The following is a 22,941-nucleotide window of genomic DNA, read 5'->3' as shown; positions in this document are numbered from 1 at the left end:
AAGACTCCATCTCAAAATAAATAAATACATAAATACATAAATAAATAAATAAGCCAATGTGATAGTAATGTAAAATTAGAATATTAGAAAACAGAGGCCTGATTGGGAAGAAAAATATTAAAGGAAAGCCACGTGATGTCACAGGAAGGGTACAGACAAATTATACGAAGCATCTGGGAAAGCAGAGGCCAGGAGAAGTTACAGGATGGGAGCCAAACAGGCTTGATGAAGGAGAAGTCTAGATATTAGGAATGTAGTGTTTGTGTCTCCCCAAAATTCGTATGTTAAACCTCTAATTTCCACTGTGATTGTATCTGGAGGTGGGGCCTTTGGGAGGCGGTTAGGGTTGGATGAGGTCATGGGGGTGGGGCCCTCATGATGGGATTAGTGGCCTTATAAGAAGAGGAACAGATACCAGATTGATCTCTCTCTCTCCTCTGTCTCTGTGTGCAAACATCAACAAAGAGGATACATAACCAGGAAAAAGGCCCTTACCTTGGGGCCTTCATAGATCAAGGTGCCATCAAGAACCCAGCTCGGATCTCAGATCTCCAGCCTCCGGAACTGTGAGGAGTAAATGTTTGCCGCTGAAGCCACCCAGTCTATGGTGTTCCATTACAGCAGCCTGTGCAGACTAAGACACCAGGCAAAGAGACAGTGCATGCCAGTGAGTGGAAGCAGAAACATTCAAGGAGCCAGTGTGAACAACGCAAGACCAGTGTGGCTGAAAGTGTGTCTGCCCCTGTGTGAGCAAACACACACCCAACTGTCGGTGAGGCCTCTGGTATGAACAAACCATGCTGGCTTGCATTCGGATACTCCCTGCATAAATGACATGTCCCGCATGGGTCACTCCTCCCTAACCACTCAGAGTTGCCTGGGTCCTCAAGCACAACTCCGCAACTGGGAGCCTTAGCCGAACAGCGTCTGCATCTCATCCACCTAGGGTGTGAGCCTATGGGGCCCAGATGCCCCTAGAGAAGCCTGTAAAGTCAAGGTCAAGGTTTTGTGCAGCCCTGCCAGGCGGAAGCAGCCACGGCAGGGCCATGCGTGAACCCTACCTCGTAAACTAGAGCTCTGGTTTGGAGCTTCTCTGCGTGCTTATTTCCCCAGAACCTTTAATAAAGTAATAGCCAGCATTCTGGCCTCGTCACAACATGTCACTGGAAATTCTAGGAAGGGTCACTCGGGAACCCCTGGCCCAGAGTTAAAGAGTGAGCAGAGCCCCTATTGAGACCAGCAACAGCAGCCACAGGGGCTCCCCAAGGGGAAACTGGATCTTAGGGCCTCGGCTCCTTGCAGTTAGGTTCTTCAGAAAGCGGCTGGCCTTTCCCCCCCAGGCTCCTCTGCACAGCTTTGCTCTGGGGCTGGATGTGGCTGCTGGACTCTGAGCGCTGCTCAAGGCCAGGTGGGGCCCTGGGTGAGATTTTACTTCCCTGCGACTCACCTCTAAGAAATGGCTGCTCCGCAATGCCAGCAGGGTAACCCAGGGAAGACAAGTAGAATTGGGATTTCAAGAGAACCTGAGTGAAAGCTATCATCTACACAACTGTAGCTACAATGGTAGTGGGGAGGCTCCTCTCCCTCCACAGAGACAGTCGACACAAGAGTACCATCCTCAGGCTCTAAGCACCACGTCCTCTACCTACTTCTTCATTAACTCTCCCAATTGAACACAACTCCTGGCCCAAAGTGGATGACCAATAAAGAGTAGGAAAATAAATAAAGAAATGGTCACAGGACCCCCATTTCTCCTGCTATAGGTAATCTGCTGGCCCCAGGGAGGACTGGCTGGGTTCTGAGGAGCATCCATGCTTCCCCTCCTATGCCTGTGACAGGCATCACTAATCAATCACAACCCTCTTTGCTAATGAGCTAGGAGCCAGACTCAAAAATCCTCCTCTAGGGAACCAATCCAAGTTGGTCATCTGGAGAAGAAAGAGGTTCCTAAGCTTTGGGAGATCAAGTAACCCTTAGAGAATCTAAGGAATGCAACAAATTTCTTTCTAGAAAATATACACAAAACTTTCTGTATAATTTCAAGATATTCAAGGACCGCTCCTGTAAAAGAAGGGGATGCTTGAAAGCACCACAGCCCACCTGCCCCTGTGCAGGTGATCACTTGCTGCCGTTTAGAGATGATCTGCTCAAAACATCAGCCAACAGATCCTACGGAAAGCCACAAAGCTGAGGGACAGTCCCAGGGAGCCAAGAATCAAGCCCAGACCTGTTCGTCCACACTGTCTATTAAGATACTGAACACCATCCATGCTGGGCAAAAAGGAGAGCGTGTGGAAGGGACTCCTTCCCACTCCTGAAGACAGCCTTGAGGGAGGTAAGGCCCAGCTTCCTCTGCTTCCCAACAAGCCTCTCTGACAAAGGCAGTGTCCATTGCAGGAAAGGGCCCAGGTTGCCAGGGTAGCTCCAGGCTGGAATCTATTTATACACATCCTCAGCACCCAGAGGTTAAATTACAGCCCAGGAGATGGCTTGAGGCCAGCAAGGAGTTATTTATGTTCTCTTGGCAGACTAAGAGGAACAGGGCATTTCAGAGGACCTCTTCCAAATGAGGCCTGGTAGGGACACAGTTTAGAGAACAAAAGAATGATCCACAACCCCTCAACACACACACACACACACACACACACACACACACACACACACACACACACTCTGAGACCATCTTTGCAATGACTATAAGCAGGCAGAGTAAAAACCAAAAGACTATGTTTTTAAAATGTAGATCTTGGCCCACTGTGGGGGCTGGAGTGGATCCAGCCAAATGCCATGGACTCATTCCAAGAAGTTCTCTAGGCTTTCCAGGCTCCTTATCAGACGTCTTTAAAGAAAATGTCCCTCCTGGTCTATCCCTAGATGCTCACTTAGCTTAAATCCACAGCCCTAAGGCTCAGGGGATATGAACCAGACAAAGGCCAAAGTCAGAGCCAAGGTTCCCAAGATGCAACTTCAGAGCCAGGTGAAACTGTCGGTCGAACCCAAAGCTTCCACTCCCAGAAGCTCCATCCTCAGCCACTGACCCCAAACTGCTCTGAGTTCAAAGGATAACGGGAGGATTCAGAAGTGCTTCCCAAAACCCCAAGGCCCAGCAAGCAGATAGCCTTGTTTAACCAAGGCATCTTTAAACCCTAGATCAAAGGAAACCACCAACACTTTATCATTAGTGACATTTAATAAGACAGCATGCAGAGCCTGCTAAATCTCACACGGGTGATAGACGAGGCCTGCCAGGCAGTGTGCCGCACAGCGCATCAACATGCTTGCTTTCATGTAGTGCCAGGTGAGGTCAGCTCTGGAAGACCTTCCCCCAAGAATCCTGGGCCAAGATTCACCCAGCAAGAAGCCTGGGCGTCTCTGGGCCAACTCCCTCGGCAGGAGGCAGGACCATGGGGACCAAGCAGGCCTGGCTGTATCAGGGCTGGGTGCCATAGCCATGTAGCATGGGTACGTTCCTAGGAGATGCCCAAGGGCTGGGGCCTCACTTCCAGAGTCGCAAACCCGGAGAGGCTTTCCCAGGACACCCATCAAGGCCAGCTCCATTCATTAAAGTACCAGCAAAGGCAGGTTTGGGGGTTCTGCAATTCCTGCTGCAAACACCACGGCACTGGGCTCTCCTCCCATTTTCAAAATGAAGATTTCCACCTGCAATCCCCATCCTGGAGGGCAGAAACCTGGAGGAAGTCAAACCAGGGAAAGGAAGAAGTGCACCCCTTCCCAGGCACAGTTGAAAGCCACAACCGAGTTCCTGCTCTCCAGGTGCCCCTCTAGAGCCACCTGTCACCTCTGATGCTGACAACAGGCAGCCATAGGACACCTGAGCACTTCTGAGGATGCTGGAGACAGCGACACTTGGGTCAGCAAGTCAGGCCTGCAAGAGTGTGGAAAGAAGCCACTCCTCTCCTTCCAGGCCCAGCCCAGGCAAGAGCCAGGTGAGAGGGGCCCTTCAAATACCTGCTCCCACACCATCCACCCTGATGAGGCTGGCCGGGTCATTTCCCCTTATACCAAGAGCTCATCTCTCCAGTAAAATAACCTCCAGTGGAGAGGGCAGGAGCAGAGAGAGCAGACAGACAGGAAAACTGCTTTAACAGAATCAGAACCACAGACTTAGAAGACCTGGGGGGTCCCTAGAGATGACTCAGTTCAGCATCCTCATTTGATGGATAAAGACCCCCAGGGCATGAGGAGTGAAAGGGCCCACCAAGGACCAGGCAGGAAGCCCCAGACAGGTGAAGAGTAAAGGTAGGTCCCCTGCCTCTGAGCACCACTGCAGCAACCTCCTCCACACCTGCAGTCCGCATGTATCTCAAGTCTCTGTTGCTCTGGATGCACGTCTCAATGCACCCCACCCCAAACCTCAACTCTCCAACACGTGCAAAGTTGCCTAAAGGACCTTTCTCCATGCCCCTGCCAGACTCCTCCTTGCAGCAGGCTCCACCCTCATTCCTTCCCTGCCTCTTCGGGACCACATTTACATCTGCGTGCAGATGGGCGTGTTGGTAGGAGATGAGGGAGATGGATCGGAAGAACGCCCTGCTTCAAGATCAGCAGCTCACCCAGCCACATCCCAGAGCAACAGAAATTTCCTACTCAGGACCCCAGGCCTCCTAACGTGAGCGATGTACCTAATTCAATAATCTAGACACAGCATTGTCTGTGGGTCCTGGAGTCGCTGTGGTTTACATTTATGTCCCAGTGCACGGAGCTCATCTGCTTGGCTCAGCACACCTGAGAAACTGTCAGACCTCCACTCCCGGGATTCCTCAGTCTGGACCCTCCCAATACTTAGTCCTGTTTAAATGCCCTCTCTGGTTCCACTGTGTGAAGTGTGTCACTTGATTCTCCTGTTTCCTAGCTTCCCCCACCTCCAGAAAAACAAAAGAAACAAAAAATGCTTCTGGTTCCTTCAATAGACACAGACATTCTCCAAGCCATGAGTCACCCTGCTCCAAATTCACTCATCTCAGGCCTGCAGACCCCACAGGAGCTGCACACTACATCGCTGCATTATCTATCCTTCCTTAAAGCAATACTAATAAAGTGGGTGTGGTGTTCCAGCCACTCCTCTGCCCAAGATGCGTAGTTCAGACACCTGAGTGGCTTGATGCCTGGCCCCGTCGCCAGCCCCCTGCAATCCTCCAGCTTTTGAGTGCACCTGGCCCACTCCTGTGCTTGGGTCCTGGGCTTGGGTTCATGCTAGTCTTTTCCAGTTCCTTCAAGGCCCGGTTCCCATCTGTTCCATCATTCCACGCAGCTGTGTATGACACAGCCCCGCCAGGTCATGTCAGCATTCAGAACAAGAAGCGAATGGTCTCAAATCACGCTCCTGTCTACTCTGTTCAGGGAGATACGTGGCCCATCAAGCCTCCCCTTTATCCCTGCAACCAGGAAGCTCAGAGCTCATAGCATGGCCACATCTGCTCCCTCCTCCTTTCTAAGGCTGGCCCTCCTCATTGTTATGTATATAGTTTCATCTTCAGTCACCTCCATCAGTTTGTATAGGCCACAGGATGTATTTTTTTAAGTAAGCAGGAGAGAAAAACCCACCTTCTTCACAGAGCTTTCCCTGAATCCTGCAGCTAGCTCTGGGATCAGGCCCTTCTCTGAACTCCAGGAGTGACTGTTCTGCAAACCAAAGAAGCGCTTCCCCTTGTGTGTGCACAGGGCCCCAGCTCTCCCTCCCCATCTCCCATCCCTCTGCGCCCCTGGCCCTGGCCCTGGCCCTGGCCCTGGCCTGCTTCCTTCTGAAGAAGGTGGTTTGTACCCAAAGCCTCTACTTCTGCTGGCAGGAGTGGGCCCACTGTGGCCCATCTTCCATCACACACACACACACACACACACACACACTCTCTGTGAGACACCACAGCTTGGTCACCTCCTCCCTCTGAAACCTCCTTCTCTTCTAGTCTCATATCCCACTTCCTTTGCCCCTCCCTTAAGCACTGGTGTTTCCCGTAGATTTCTGCCTCCACCATCCGCTCGAAGCCTTCACCTATCACTTCAACACTGAGAATGCCCAAATCTGCAGGCATCTCCAGCCTAGACTCCCTCCTGAGCTCTACCAACCCCTCCTAGGCCATCTCATTTACTTCCGTGGCTTTAATCACCAACAAAGTACCCAATAACTCCCAAACCCATCTCTTCTTTCCAGCCCCATTACTGAGATGGAGATCCACAAGTCCAAGCACCCGCTAGGTGTTGCCGTGAAGGTGGCAATAGTCCCAACCCCATCAAATGCTGCATGTCCAATATCACCCCCACTGAAAGGCTCCATCTCCCTAGAGTTACTCAACCAGGAAGCATCCAGACACCATCCATTTATCTATTTAAGTAACTTAATGGAATGTTCACCACGTGCCAGGGTCTATAAGCAGGACAGGGCATGGAGTAAACAAAACAGAAACAGTTCTTGCCACCAGGGTTCTATCTCCAGGTGACTTTCAGCCAGCCACCTACTCCTATCAAGGCTACCTCTCAATCTCCGCTTGCTGGAATCCCCCTCTGAAAGGTATGGCTATGTGACCTTCAACAAGGTACTTTCTCTGTAACTTGCCAGTTGTTTCATCTTTCAGTCTCGACCTCATTTTGGTAGAGACTGAATCTTGCTATGTTGTACAGGCTGGTCTCAACTCCTGGCCTCAAGTGATCCTCCTGCCTCAGTCTCCTGAGTCACTTGGATTACAGGCATGAGCCACTGCACCCAAAGGTCCCTTATCCCAAGGCCCTAGGGGTCTATGGTTTTTAATTACAAGCTCTGTGGGTTGTTCATTTTGGTTTCCGCAGCTGAGCACAGAGTAAGCAAAAGATAAACCTGTTCTGAGTGAACAAATGAACAAATGAATGAATAAAGGAGTAGATGGATGGATGAATGAATGAAATTGACAATTCATTTTGCACATGTCCAAGTCAGTTTTGCCCTTTCTGACACCCTTTCTGCTGGACTCAGGGTCACAATTCAATGCACCTCAAAGAATACAAAGGAAAACACAGCCTGGCGACGTGAGCCCCCTCCTGCCAGCACCCGCGGGGCTGCCACAGAGCTCACCGGCACAGGTGGTCAGTCCGGCACACACCACGCAGGTCCAGGCAGTTGGGCTTCTCCTTGTCCTCGTAGGAGCAGCTGGGCAGGATGGTTTGCCGGCGGCGCTCGGCGCACGCTAGGTCTTGGCAGGAGCAGAAGAGCATGCGGTAGGTGAACTCGCTGGGTACCCGGTCGAAGAACTGGCGCAGGGCCTTGTGGCACTTGCGGCGGTTGCAGCGCTCGGTGGGCGAGATCTCGCGGTTGCAGATGGAGATGTAGGAGGAGCGCAGCTTCTTGCAGTTGTCATTCAGGTTGCAGGCCTTGGCAGCATCCAGGCAATGGTTGCTCTTGGCGCTGACCACTGGGTCTGCCCCTGTCCCTGGAGAAGGAACGAGACTGCAGGTCAGAGGCCACACAGGCGTGAGGAGGACGCAGCTGCCCCCTTGCTGGGTGATATCTCCCAGTACTCAATATGCTTCCATACGCCCATTCTGTGCCTCAGTTTCCCCATCTGTGAAACGGGGATCACTTCACAGGACCTACCTCCTTAAGCTGTGGTGAGGATTCAAGGAGCTCATAGGTTGAGGGAGTGCCTAGGAATCGCCTGGGGCAGGGTGAGCTGTACCATGGCGATCTAGGGCAACGGTGGACTTAAAACTCATCGCAAGCCGACAAGGCAAGCAACTAGATGTGTAAGGCCCTGTTTACAAATACGGGAAATAAGGTGACTGGCTCAGGACCATACAATGATGGGGCCCCTGTGCACCCACCAGCAGGACCCTGCCACTTGGGGTCAGACGATGCTCATGATGCGATCTTCAGCAGCCTGGGTGCAGACAGCACACACATGCCCTCCCGAGACATTCTGGTGACAGCCAGATGGGAGATCACCTAACCCAGCCTTGTTATTTTACAGATAAGGAAACTGAAGCACCATGTGGGCAAGGGGCCTGCCCAAGGGTGCCCAGCACAGGTACCCAAGTCACACCCAGTAGCACAGTTATGCCAGCAAGAACCATCAGCGTTCCTCATCCATTCTTCATCCACTCCAAATGCTTCCCAGTATTTCCTGAGCACCACTCTCTCCATGCAAGGCCCAGCTAGGTGGTGGGAAAGACTGGGGGTGAGGGAGGCTGAGGCCACACGTCCCTCTCACGTGGGCCAGGTGACTGAGCACTTCCAGCACACAGTTCCCAGTGTTCTAATCACTTGCCCATTAAAGACGGATGAGGTCCCACGTCTGCACAGCCCTCTGCTGGGTACCATGTTGGATATAAAAGTGCAAGAGGAGGGGCCCCTCTGGAAGAGCTCACAACTCCAGCCAGGAAACCAAGAGGCAGAACAGCACACAAGCCAAAACTGAGCATTCTAGAGCTCAGCCAACAGCGTTCAACTGCTGGACCTGATACTCACTGGCTGCGTGACCTGGGACAAATGGCTGAACCTTTGCCTCAATTTCCTTACCTGCAAATTAGTACCTACCACATAGGGTCTTTGTGAGCATGAATGAGATAGCTCATTTTTTTCTCTCTCCCCTACATCATAATTTTGCTGTCTTCTAGACCACTCCCATCAGGTATTACATCACCATCTTCAATTAAAAAAAGACATCCTTGTGACCACACACCCCTCTCAAGCTACCACACCATTTTTCTGCTCCCCTTTAAAGCAAAACCCCTCAATCGAGTTGTCTACGCCAGCTGTCCCTTGCTCTCCTCCTGTTCTCTCTTGGACCCGCTTCAGCCTGGCTTTTGGCCTCATCTGATGGATGCTTAGGAATCTACCGGCCTCATCTTCCTCAGCCCATCAGCAGCACTAGACACAGCCCATTCCTCTCCGGTGTCTCCCACTCTCTGCCGGGCTCCCCCCCACTCTCCCCAGTCTCCTGCTCAAGCTGCTTTGCTGGCCCCACCTTCCATATCCAGGCCTCAGCCTCCTTTTCTCTATATGCACCTGCTCCCTGGAACTCATGGCTCATCTCATGGTCTGAAACAACATCACTGCGCGTCCAACTCCCAGATTTATACCCCCAGACGAGACCTCTGCCCTGAGCCCCAGACTCATCTGTCCACCTGCCAACTCAACACCTCTTGTTGCAAGCCCAATACCTGAATCTCACGCTAACACATCCAAAACATTCAAACCCAAACCCAGATTTCCCCTCAAAACCTGGGGATTCTCTCCACCTCTGACAGTCTTCCTCACCCTGCTGGAAACAAACCCATCCTTCCAGCAGCCCATGCCAAGACTCCCGGCGCTTCCTTGACTCCTCTCACATTTACATGCCACAAAACCCTGGCAGCTCTACCTCTGAAACACAGCCAGAATCCAGCCACTTCTCATCACCGCCTCTGCTGCCACCTGGGTCTGAACCACTGACACTGTGCCTGTTAAGAGCCTTCTTCCCCAGCCTCCTGCTCTGCCCTGTGCCCGCATACCCCACCTCATGACAATCTTCTCTCATCACAGCAGCTGGAGAGAGCCTTCTAGAACCTAAGGTAGAGAGTCATTGCTCCCAGGCTCCAAAGCCCCCGACGGATTCCCCAGCTCATTCCGGGGGCCTCAGCATGGCCTGCACAGCTCTGTGTGTGCTGTCCGATTTGCTACGGCAGGACAATTTGTGCTGTCTGAACTGCTGTCCACTCGCCACACACGGCCGTGGAACCTGAAATGTGGTTAGGGCATTTCACAGGTTCACATGAGGCCTTAAAACATACACCGGATTCTGAAAACGTAGTAAGAAAAAAATAATGTAGGCTGGGCATGGGGCTCACGCATATAATCCCAGCACTTTGGGAGGCCAAGGCAAGCAGATCACTTGAGGTCAGGAGTTCGAGGCCAGCCTAGCCAACATGGTAAAACCCCATCTCTACTAAAAATACAAAAATTAGCTGGGCGTGGTGACATGTGGTAGACTACACCCAGGTACACAGGAGGCTGACAGGAGAATCACTTGAAACCAGGAGGCAGAGGTTGCAGGGAACCAAGATGGTACCATTGCACTCCAGCTGGGGCAACAAAGGGAGACTCTGCCTCAAAAAAAAAAAAAAAAAAGAAAGAAAGAAAGAAAAAGAAAAAGGTAATGTAAAGTATCTCATTAATAATTTTTTACTTTGATTACACATAGAAGGGATATTTGGGATCTATGATGTTAAACAAATGTAGTAATAAAAATAATTTCACCTGTTTCTTTTTTCTTTGTGATTATAAGCAAACGTAGAATTATATACATGATGCATATTACATTTCCATCAGCCAGCACAGCTGTATATGGCCTCATCTCCTATTCCTTTCTCCTGGCTCATTTCACTGCATTCCAGCTGCCCCAGCCTCCTGGCTCTTCCTGGAACACGCCCGTCATGGCCTGGCCGCAGGGCCTTTGTGCTTACTGTCCTCTTGGCCTGGAGGGCTCTCTCTCCCCACCACAGCCACACAACCACTCTCCTCATCTACTTCAAGACTCTGCTCAAATGTTACCTAATATGCGAGTCCTTCCTAACCTCCCCACACGTAGTAACAATGCCCCATGCACCTTCCATGTACCCCTTACTCTGACCTATTCTTCCCATACCACTCATCACCGTCTGCCATGGTATGTACTGACGTACGTACTCATTTGTTTGTTTCTATCAAATACAAGCTCCAGAAAGGCAGGGCTGTGCTCAGTGCTACAGCCCTAGGAGCCAGTGTTTGACACGCAGGTGCTATGCAATAGATATTTAAGGGGTGATGGAATAAATGTATTTAGGCCAGTGTCTATTTTACAGTAAGTGCTCAAAAAATGTTAACTAATAATAAGGAAGCAAAATGACATGGAGTAGGCAACAGTGATCAACACAGGACCATGTGGGGCCCAGCCCGGCCCTGAAACTTGGGGGATGATCAATGAAGACAGAGCCACTCACCCCAACACCTTGCCTAGGCAACAACAGCCCCCCTTTTTTTTGAGTCGGAGTTTTGCTCTTGTTGCCCAGGCTGTACTGCGATGGCACGATCTCCACTCACTGCAACCTCTGCCTCCTGGTTTCAAGCAATTCTCTTGTCTCAGCCTCCTAAGTAGCTGGAATTAAAGGCACCTGTCACCACACCTGGCTACTTTTTGTATTGTCAGTAGAGACAAGGTGTCACCGTGTTGGCCAACTGGTCTCAAACCCATGATCTCAGGTGATCCACCCACCTCAACCTCCCAAAGGGCTGGGATTACAGGTATGAGCCACCGCGCCTGACCAACAATAGCCCTTTAAAGGCAGAAAGAGAAAAGTGCCCTCTCTTCTTGTTGTAAAAATAAAAGAGGGAGGATACATCCAGACAATGGAATCTTATTCTGTGATAAAAGGAAACAAGCTATCAAGTCATGAAAGGATGCAGAGAAAACTTACATGAAAGGAGACACATCACACCCTATGATTCTAACAGTGCGACACTCTAAAAAAGGGAAAACAGTGAGATCAGTGGCTGCCAGGAGTCAGTGGGGAGTCGAGGAGGAAGAGGCAGAGCATGGAGGATTTTTAGGGCATTGGAACTGCTCTGGACACCATCAGATGTTTGTCTAAACCCACAGAAGGTACAACACCAAGAATTGTACTTTGTATCAGGCTTTGCCTGATAATGATGTGTCAATGTAGGCTCAAGAATTGTAACAAATGCCACAGAGGGATGCTGACAGTGGGGGAGGCTGTGCCGGGGGACGAGTAGGGGGTAGATGAGAACTCCCTGTACCTTCCTCTCAATTTGGCTATGAACCTAAAGCCACTCTTAAGAAATAATAAGACTTTTACTAAAAAAAAAAAAAAAAAAAAAAAAATGGAAGCTAAGGGAAATTAAGGCAGAAAGAGAATCAAGGTTTGTTTTCCTATTCAATCCATTAATATATCTTTATTGAGGACCTACTATGTGCCAGGCACTTCCCCAGACACTGAGGCTGCAACCCTGCCTGAGACACAGCTAGGGACAGAGGAGTAAACAAGCCAATGTTGAGTTCTGTGTCAGGGAAGTCAGGGTGCAGAGAGAAAAGCATCCTGTCCAGATTTTGGGGGGTCCTGGAAGCAATGACATCTCTGCTAAAACCTACAGGAGGACTCAGAGGAAGCGAAGACAGCAGAAAAAGGATCCCATGTGGAAACGGGAGCAGAGGCAACCACCAGGAGGAACTGCAAGCAATTCAATGCGACTGGACATGGAAGTCAAGACAAGGACAGCCAAGATAGGGGCCTTCAGCCATGTTGGGTTGAGTGGCCTCTCGGGCAATTCCTTGAGCTGCTACCAAACCATTCTTCCCAGGCCAGAAGGACCCCAGAATGCCTGTCAACACAAGGACTATTGTGGGGACACTGCCTCTAAGGGACAAGTTCTCCCAGGCCAGCGGTGGGATGTACCTGTCAGAGGCTGCTGGCTGCTGGCTGGAGGAGTGGAGCGGCCTGGGGCCAAGGTGGAGGAGAGACAACAGGAGGGACCCCAGAGAGGCGGTTAGCAACTGCAAGGGGAAAGCCAGCTAATTTAGGTCTGTGGCTGCCTCCAGGCTCCCCAGGTGCTGCGTTCCCACTCCTCTCAGCAGGTTCCTGAGCTAGTGCTGGTGTAATTATAGCCTCAGTGACTTCCATTTGGAGCTTGAAGAGGGAAAGCTTTTGCTAGAGGCAGGACATGTAAACTCCTGGGCCAAAACTTGGTAAATTTCCTAGGAAACAAAAAAATCAAGAAACGCAGCTCCTACGTGTTTACCAGGAAGATGCCCCCTCTGATCCTCCCGGCAGAAACCAGGTTCGAGTGGGCCGGATGATGAGAGAAAGGCCCCCAGGAGGGGGCCTGGGGTCTGAGGCTCTGCCAAGCACCTCGCCGAAGAGGCAGCCTGCGCTGCATTTTCATCATGAGGGAGATGGCTGGGTCAGGGCTTGGCACAGGGCCAGCCACTGCCATCTGCAGCAGGCTAACCAGATGCACACCCCTTCAGAGACAGCCCCTACCCTGCCATCCACCTAAGGCTCCTGGCCCTCCTGTCCAGAAGGCAAGTCCCCATTGGGAAGAAGGAGGTGGAGGATTCTAAACACAAACTGCCAAGACCCCTCACAATTCTCGCCTGGCACTGGGGCTACAGCCCCTGAACTAAAATGTGCAAAGGGCAGGGAATGGGGATTCAGGAAACCCAGCCCCTCCATCTCCCTGCCCCAATCCCTGCACTAACAGCCGAGACCACACAAAACCTGAGAGGGATCCGGGAGCTAAATTTATTCCAGGCCTGGGCTGGCCCTGGAGAGCCTGAACTCAACACATGCTCCAGCTCCGCCCCGTGGGTCTCCCAGGCCTGCCGAGAGTAGCCCTGATGGCCAAGGAGTAAATGGTAAACAGCTGCCAAGGGAGAGTGAGGCGGGATTTAACCACACTTGGCCTTCTCCAACACCTCAGTTAAGTCATCTTCCCAGCGCCCTGCCCCCACTCCGGGCCCCAGGGGACACTCTCTGGCTTCTTCTTATCTCCATCTCTCCTCCTCCCTGGGTGAGCGCCAGGCCAGGGGAGTGCAGCCAGCAGGGGAGCATAGCCAGCAGCAGAGGGGCAGACCAGCTGGGGGCTGCACAACCAGAAAGGGCTGCAGCTCAGCCTCCCCAGCTGCCCTGCCCCAGCCGCACCTAGCCCAGCCTCTCCTGTTAATTCCTGGGGTGCTGCACTGAGCCAAGAGCCCTTCTGCCCCACTGTGCTGTGGTTTCAGAGAGTGGAACACCCCACGCTCTGCAGGTAGGCATAGGAGAACTCTTTAAACTCATATTCTTTAAATATTTATTTGACTTTTATATCAAGCTGTGTTTACCTAATTTCAGTTCCCTATCTCATTTTGGCTGCATTAACAGCACCACCTCTACTGATGTTTCATTAATTTTTTACTTAAATCCCTAATTCTTCTTCCTTTTTTTTTTTTTTTTGTTTGAGACAGAGTTTCTCTCTATTGCTCAGGCTGGAGTCCAGTGGCACCATCTCAGCTCACTGCAGCCTCCGCCTCCCGGGTTCAAGTGACTCTCCTGCCTCAGTCTCCCAAGTAGCTGGGATTACAGGTGCCTGCCACCACACCTGGCTATTTGTGTGTGTGTGTGTGTATTTTTTTTAGTAGAGACAGGGTTTTGCCATATTGGTCAGGATGGTCTCGAACTCCTGGCCTCAAATGATCCACTCACCTTGGCCTCCCAAAGTGCTGGGATTACAGGCATGGGCCACCAAACTCAGCCTAAATCCCTTAATTCTTAAATAATGAATGTGTTTAATTCCTTATTGATCCACCTTTGAAATTTTTCAATACCTATCTAGATTTATCCTAAATGATAACAACTACATTAGTTCTCAATTTTTCTAACGCATTAGAATGCAACAAACTTTTAAAAAATACGTATTCCTTGGCCCCATCACCCATTCTGGCAGTGGCACGCAATGCACTAGGAGGGAAGTCACTGGTTTAGACAAAAGCGCTTGACCTCTGGTGCGTTTGTGACTCACGGGCCCCACCGAGTCAGGAGCTCTGTGGCTGGCACTCGGGCATCCGGATTTCACAAGCTCCCTGCAATTCTGAGGCCACCTTCCAAAGACAGATAACCAATGCTTAGGAGAGGGGCGGGGCTGCCTTTGGCCCATTCCCCAAACACATGCAACACCTCACCCAGCACACAATTTAGCAAACCCACCCTTCACAGAGGGTGGTCTGTGGCCAGCTATTGTCAACTAAGCACGCTGCCCAACTGTTTCATCCCCCTCTGCCACCTCCCAACAGATTTCAGGTAGACTTTCCAATCGCAAATGAGCCCGTGGGCAGAAAGGAGAGGCTCACCATCCTGTAAAGCTTCCCAGTCAATGGGGACCCAGGCGGTTTTTGTTTGTTTGTTTTGCGTTTTTTTGAGACGGAGTCTTGCTCTGTTGCTAAGCTGGAGTACAATGGTGCGATTTCAGCTCACTGCAACTTCCACCTCCCAGGTTCAGGCAATTCCCCTGCCTCAGCCCCCCAGAGTAACTGGGACTACAGGTGCATGCCACCATGCCCGGCTAATTTATTTTATTTTAGTAGACACAGGGTTTCACCATGTTAGCCAGGATGGCCTCGATCTCCTGACCTTGTGATCCATCCACCTCGGCGTCCCAAAGTGCTGGGATTACAGCAGTGAGCCACCGCACCCGGCCAGGACTCAAGCATTTTAACTGCCCTTCCTGTCCCCGAGGAAACTGCCCCTCATCCCATTTGTAGCCACAATGTCTGTCCCTGAGCCCACCCTGGGCCCCTGGGCCCCTGTGCCAAGATGTGGAGCTCTATTACAGTACTTAATTGGCAGTTAAAGAACGTGGATCCTAATTCTGTCTCTGCTTCTCCAAGCTGAAGAAGACCCCAGGTAAATCTTTGTCCCTCTCTGGGTCTCATTTCTTCACCTGAATGATGACAAATTTTGAACTGCATCATCGCTTACATTTTGTGCCTCTCCCACTTGCCCACCCAATGCAGTAGTGCAAGATTCTGAGGGATGGAGGGCCAGGGAAAGCCCTGCTGTCTCACCTGGGTCCTTCCAGCCGGACCCACAGGTCCACCATGGCAGACTAAAAGGAACCCACTCTGGTCCTGTGCAAACCCAACCGCGTATGTACACACCGAGGCATGCACGCACACACACATACACACTAATACACTCAACCACACCCACCTCTCCAGGAGCAGAACCTGAGTCCCTGCATTAGCAGCTGGTCAACAAATACTTTCATACCGACTACATGCCAGGCCCTAAAATCCAGCGGTGTACAGGAAAGAATCGTCCCTCTCCTGCAGCTTTCACTCTAGTGAGAGTAAGACTGGTAGTAAACACATACATACAAACATACGTGCATACATACATAAATAAGGTCTGGCACGGTGGCTCACACCTGTAATCCCAACGCTTTGGGAGGCCAAGGTGGCTAGATCACTGGAGGCCAGGAGTTAGAGACCAGCCTTGTCAACATGACAAAACTCCATCTCTACTAAAATTACAAAAGTAAGCTGGGAGTTGTGGTGCACGCCTATAATCCCAGCTACTCAGGAGGCTGAGGCAGGAGAATGGCTTGCACCCAGGAGGCGGAGGTTGCAGAGTGCCAAGATCATAACATTGCACTCCAGCCTGGGCAACACAGCAAGGCTCTGTTTCAAGATAAATAAATAAATAATTTAAAGAAAGAAAAATAAGGGAATTTAAGAGAATGACTGGCTGCGCATGGTGGTTCATGCCTATAACGCCAACACTTTGGGAGGCTGAGGCAGGTGGATCACTGGAGGTCAGGAGTTCAAGACCAGCCTGACCAACACAGCGAAACCCATCTCTACTAAAAATACAAAAATTAGCCAAGAGTGGTGGCACACCTGTAATCCCAGCTACTCAGGAGGCCAAGGCAGAAGAATCACTTGAACCCAGGAGGTGGAGGTTGCAGTGAGCTGAGATTGTGCCACTGCACTCCATCCTGGGCAACAGAGCAAGACTCCGTCTCAAAATAAATAAATAAATAAATAAAATAGAATGACCAAAGAATGAGGGAGGGCCTTTCCAAGGAAGTGACATCAAGTTGAAGTAGAATGACTAAAATGAAGGGCAGGAATGGCGCACAGACACGCACAGAAAAGGTAAGAGAATTCCAAGCAAAAGGAAGAGCAAGCACAAAGGTGCTGAGACACCCATGAGCTTGGCAAGTTCCTCGTCAAAAGGAAGGGTAAGGTTGCCAGAGCTTCCTGGAGGAGGCAGTGAGTTAGAGGAAGTAGAAGTCAGAGGGTCAGTCAGGGGAAGCCTTAGGGAACAGGTAAGAACTTCAGATTTTATTCTAAAATGCGAAGCGCTGGAGAGCATTAAGGAGGTAGGCACATGACCTCACTCACTGACACATGGAAGTGAGGGTGTATCTGAGGGTGGGAGGCAGGAAGGAGACCAGTCACAGGCTGTCTCAGTAGCGGTAAGCTAGTGGAGGCTTGGGTGGGGTGGTGACTGCAGAGAGGGCAAAAAGTGAGCCCATTCTGCATAAAATTTAGAGATAAAACCAGTAGGATTGCTTATATTTTGAGAGTAGACAGAGAAATCAAGAAAACCTCCTGGATTTTTGGCCTGAGTACCAAGTGGATGGAGATATCATTTCACAAAAAAGGAAAAATTTGGAAGGAAAGAAGAGAGGCAGAATGGAATGGACCATTCCATTTTAGACTTGTTAAGTTTGAAATGTCTATTAGATGTCAAAGAAAGGCAGGATGTTGAAGAGGAAGAAGGGTCCACAAGCCTGGAGTTCAGGAAAGAGGTCTGGGCTAAAGACACAAAACTTGGCATGGTTGACACTGGAGGCTATGGAAAGCCACATAACTAAGTGAGGATCTCTGGGTTGGGAATGAGAACGAAGAGGGGGACAGAAGGCAGGACAGCTGCATTTATTCAATGGAGGCCAGAAAGGAATGGACCTTGAGCTGGAGGCAAATCAAGAGATGCTGATTTCATGGAAGACAAGAGTTTCCAAAAGGAGGATGGTCAACTGACATCCCATGTAATTAGGGGCATAAGGGTGAGTGGAGAGGCAACTCACAATGAGATGTAGAATAAATAAATTCTCAGCAGGGCTACAAGAAAGACAGGAAGGGCAGAAACAGAAAGGGAGGAGCCAGAGGCAGAGACTCCAGGGAGTTGCCCCTACTCCCAGCCTTCCCTGTAGGGTTAAAGCGACTCTGACCACTACCTCCAACTTCAGGCTGGATGACTGTCACCTCCACATGTCATGCTGGATGATTGTCACCTCCAACCTCATGCTGGATGACTGTCACCTCCACATCTCTCGCTGGATGAATGTCACCTCCAACCTCATGCTGGATGACTGTCGCCTCCAACCTCATGCTGGATGAATGTCACCTCCAACCTCATGCTGGATGAATGTCACCTCCAACCTCATGCTGGATGACTCTCACCTCCACATCTCTTGCTGGATGACTGTCACCTCCAACCTCATGCTGGATGACTGTCACCTCCAACCTCATGCTGGATGAATGTCACCTCCAACCTCATGCTGGATGAATGTCACCTCCAACCTCATGCTGGATGACTGTCACCTCCGACCTCATGCTGGATGAATTTCACTTCCAACCTCATGCTGGATGACTGTCACCTCTGACCTCATGCTGGATGAATGTCACCTCCGACCTCATGCTGGATGAATGTCACCTCCGACCTCATGCTGGATGAATGTCACCTCCAACCTCATGCTGGATGACTCTCACCTCCACATCTCTTGCTGGATGAATGTCACCTCCAACCTCATGCTGGATGACTGTCACCTCCAACCTCATGGCTGAATAGCTATCATCTCCACACCTCATGCTGAATGAGTGTCACCTCCACACCTCACCCTGTATCTCCTCCTGGGGCATCCAACCCCAGCCTGCCCTCAAGATCCATTTATATTTTGCAGCTAATACTGATACCCACTGTGCGCAAAGTAAAGCCGGATTGACGAATAAAACCACCAAGTCTCCTGCCCTCCTGGGGCTCACATTCTAGCTCAGGTGAGAGATCACAAGTAAACAAATGAAAACTTTCCCCTTTGGGTTTGGGCTCCCAGAAAAAGCAGAGACCTTAGTCCAGCAGTGGCTTGCGGGGAAAGTGGAAGACCTGGCTAGGCCACTATCGGAGCAAGTGTGCACGGGTTATATAACGTCTTTGAGCCTCACTTTCCTCACCTGCAAAACTGGGATAGAACACCTGCTTGCCTACACAGAAGATGATGCTAAGAGGAAAAGGGGCAATGTGATGAAAATGCCCCTTGCAGTTTCCTACCCATAGTACATAGGCAATAAATGCTTGCTTTAAAAGGTGTCACCTGGCCAGACACGGTGGCTCACACCTGTACTCCCAGAACTTTGGGAGGTCGAGATGTGGGGGATCCCTGGAGGCCAGAAGTTCAAGACCAGCCTGGCCAACATGGTGAAACCCCATCACTACTAAAGATATGAAAATCAGCTGGGTGTGATGGTGTGCACCTGTAATCCCAGGTACTTAGATGGCTAAGGCACCAGAACCACTTGAACCTAAGAGGTGGAGGCTGCAGTAAGCTGAGAGCTCTGGCCACTGCCCTCCAGCCTATGTGACAAGCAAGACTCTGTCTCAAACAAAAAAAAAGTGTCACCTGGCTAGAAAGGTCCTCCCTCCCATCTCACCTCTCTGGCTACCTTCACATTACACTGCCCTGCTAGGAAAAGAAGCCAGTCCCTTGTGCTCCAGCCTCTACACACTATGCTGCAAAATGTAAAACGGTCCCCAGTCTTCCCTTCCATAAGCAAAAGATCTTCAGGGCTTCCTCTGCTCCAACCAGGGTGCCTGAGAAAGCAAGATCTCAGGGCATCTTCCTCCCCTCTGGGCCCCCTCACTACCAGAAGCGGGAGCCAGGAGCACCACCATCTAACTGGAAGCAATACATCAGTGTCCCCATCCCTAGGAACTGACGAGAACAATCCCAGAGCCTTGCCTCCAGTCCTCTCAGTTGTCAATCAAAGCCCAGGGATCCAATAGGACCTGAACCCTTGTCCCCTACCACTGTGTACTCAGGGTGCTCACCCTCCTCAAATCAGCCCTGGAAGTCTTAGACCAAGCTTCCTTATCATTTCACCTTTCTTTCTGAACTTTCTCCTCATTCCCAGCCATACTACGTTACTGGGACCACCCAGCACTCTCCAGGTAAAGCTGCATTTTTGGAAGCAGACTAACCTGCCAAAAATCAATCTGACAAATGGCAATACACTGAACATCAATTTGAAAGAAAATCAATGTGGACACTTTCAAACTGCATTTTGTATTTTGTCAAATTTTAACAATGCTTAAAATTCTTTCTCCAAGTCCTCAAACTTCAGGTTACTCTTAATTTTGTGGTTCTGACAATTAAAAATTTAAGTTCCATTCTTTCATATTTGAAGGAATTTTTTAACCACTTCTGAGTGCCCTGTTTCTTTTAAATATAGTTTTTGTATTTTGGGTTTTTTAAAAAATATATATTGGGGCTTTTACCATTCTCATACCAATTCCCACAATGATGAGTTGGGTTTAATTTTGTATCTGTAACCGTTAAAAAACAAATTCCAAGCATTTCATATTGATGTGATTAACCTAAATCTTTCCTCAGCATTTTTTATTTGATGGTGTAGAGAATGGACATAGGATTGGAAGCACCCAACATAAGCTGAACTTTTGTTTACTGGTTATGAAATATGCTTTTCTCACCATAAGAAGTCTACATCAACTCATGGTCATAAGTTAGCTTCCAAAAAACTGAATACAACTTAAAATAGAGCTATGAAGACCATTTGCAAAAATCTTCAAAAGCCATGAAAACCATTCAATGTGAATTTCTAAAACCATGAAAAATAATTCAAAGACAGTTTGGGTAAAATCGGTGACTTTGTTATTTAGCATCCTAATTTTGAAAAAAGTGGCCACTGGGCAGCTCATGGATGGCTGGGGGCCTCCTTTCTACTCGTCGTCATTTCTGCCCCATCTGTTCTCCTGGGAAGTTCATACCATCAGCTGCCCCTACTCCTCTGGAGGCTGTCACTCACTCACCCTACCATTCCCTTCTCTCAGGAATGACCTCACACCTGGCTCGCCATCTCCAGTTCACCCCTTCCTGGGCACCATTCCTAGAGGCTTCCACTCAACAGGGATGGTCGGTCTGCATAACACTCTGTCCACCTCCAGTAATCTCCTCGTACCCTTAGCTCCCCCTTGCCGTAGTCATATTCTTGACCTTGACCCTCATCAACATCCAAATCCCTGCTGAAAGGCTGACATCACACATCCCAATCTCGGGCCACCCCTTCCTCACCTTCCAGCCCCCTCTCTGGAATTCCCACTCCAGCAAACCCTCAACCTCTCCCAGACCCTGACCCACTGACCTGGCCACTTGCTCTCCCTCACGCATCTCCTTACCCTGTTCTCAGTTCCTCCTTACCCGATCCAGCCTTCCCAGCCCGCATGCAACTCCCTGAACTCCTCAGCCCCACTATTCCTCTATCATAGCCATGAACCGGTTTAACCACAGTAAAACCCAACCACCCCCACTCCATGCTGGCTCCTGAGCAGGCAAAGGTCACTAGGTAACACACACACACAGGCTGACTGGTCTCACTTTAAAGTCCTTATTTCAAGCTTTAAATGTCTTAAAGCAGCCATTTCTCATCTTCCCCTGCCTCAGTCTTCCCACTCTTGTTTCTTCCTCCCTAGTTCTAAGCTGATTACCTTGTCTTGGTCTGTTCAGGCTGCTATAACAAATACCATAGACTGAGTGGCTTATAGATAAACCATGAGAAATTCATTTCTCATGGTTCTCGAGGCTGGAAAGTCCAAGATCAGGCTGCTGGTGAATTTGGTGTCTGGTGAGGGCTCACTTGCTTGTTGATAGACAGCCATCTTCTGGCTGTGTCCTCACTTATCGGAAGGGGCAAGTGAGTTCTCTGGGGTCTCCATTTGAAGGACACTAATCGTATTCGTAAGGGCTCCATTCTCATGGCCTAATCACCTCCAAAAGGCCCCACTTCCTAAAACCCCTGCCTTGGGATTTAGGATTTCAACCTATGAATTTGTTGGGCAGCAGGACCAACCATTGAGACTATAGCACCTTAACTGGTATTTGATGAGACATTAGAAGATCTGGACAGAAATACCCTCACTTTCCCACCCACCAGTGACCTGTCTCACCTGGATAGCCAGCTCTGCCTTCTCTCTGTTGGAAGGACCCAGCTCCGGCCTCATCAAAGGCTACCCTGCCATGCGTGCTGGTGCATGCCACATAGACCCCATCCCTCCTCACTTATTGCAGACGTCACTCCTGAAATCACCCCTTCCTGCTTATACCCTCCAATTCCACCCTCTCTCGGGATCATTCCCAACAGGTACAAATGTGCCACCATCTTTGCCTTTCTCAAGACAGAACAAAACCAAAAGCAAAGACTTCCTTTGACCACCACCCAACCCCGTATTTCACTGCTCCCCTTCCTAGCAAAGCTTGAAAGGGTAGACTTGTGGTTGCTGATTCTACCTTCTCTCACATTTTCTCCTCCATCCTCCCGACATCAACCTTCTAACCTCACCCTCCAAGAAGGCTATTCTAGCAAGATCATGGGTGACCTCCATGATGTTGAATCAGACAGTCACTTCTCTGAACTTCACTGGCTTGACCTCTGGGTGGCATCTGGACAGGCTAATCACTTTCTCTCTCTTTCTCTTTTTTTAAAAGAGGCTTACTCTGTCACCCAGCCTGGAGTGCAGTGGCATGATCACAGCTCACTGCCAGCTTGACCTTGTGGGCTCAGTCCTCCCACCTTGGCCTCCCCAGTAGCTAGGACCACCTACATGTGCCACCATGCTTACCGGTTTTTGTATATTTTGTAGAGATGAGGTTTTTCTGTGTTGCTCAGGCTGGTCTTGAACTCCTGGACTCAAGAGATCTGCCTTCCAAAGTGCTGGGATTACAGGTGTGAGCCACCGCACCTGGCCCACTTCCCTCTTCTTGTACTTGTCTTGGCTTCCCTGACATAACTGACTGATTCCTCCCTCTCTTTCTGGCCCCAGTCTCAGCTGCCTTGGCTAGCTCTTCCTCCTCTGCTCAGTGAGACCCAGCCTCGCTCTCTCCTGACTATACACCCCTCCTCCATGACCTCACTGTTCCTTGGCTTTAAACATTTGTATGCTAATAACTCTCAACCCATGTATCAACCTCGACCTCTCCCCAGAACTCCAAGTCTACATCTCACTGCATCCTTGGCACTTCCTGGGGAGGTCTAATTGGCATGTCCAGCCTAACCTGGCCAACACAGAATTCTTGATTTCTGCCCACTGAACCTCCCAACCTGTTCCTCCCCTCATCTTCATCCTAGTAAATGGCAACATCACTGTTGTTCA

The 22,941-nt window shown here is 50.1% G+C and overlaps 1 protein-coding gene across 2 annotated transcripts in view; it reads right to left on the bottom strand.

The window, feature by feature from the left end:
- GFRA2 (GDNF family receptor alpha 2) overlaps positions 1-22,941 on the bottom strand; it is a 96,452-nt gene that overhangs the window by 46,732 nt on the left and 26,779 nt on the right. For both annotated transcript variants that reach the window (XM_074384036.1, XM_039461179.2), the window contains one exon: positions 7,064-7,418. In XM_074384036.1, coding sequence (XP_074240137.1) covers positions 7,064-7,418 — 355 coding nt within the window. The remainder of the gene's footprint in view (positions 1-7,063; positions 7,419-22,941) is intronic.

This window comes from Saimiri boliviensis, chromosome 13, assembly GCF_048565385.1.
Source record: "Saimiri boliviensis isolate mSaiBol1 chromosome 13, mSaiBol1.pri, whole genome shotgun sequence".
In the NCBI taxonomy this organism is placed as follows: domain Eukaryota; kingdom Metazoa; phylum Chordata; class Mammalia; order Primates; family Cebidae; genus Saimiri; species Saimiri boliviensis.
Note: the sequence above shows the minus strand (reverse complement) of the source record. Positions and strands in the feature narration are given on the sequence as shown.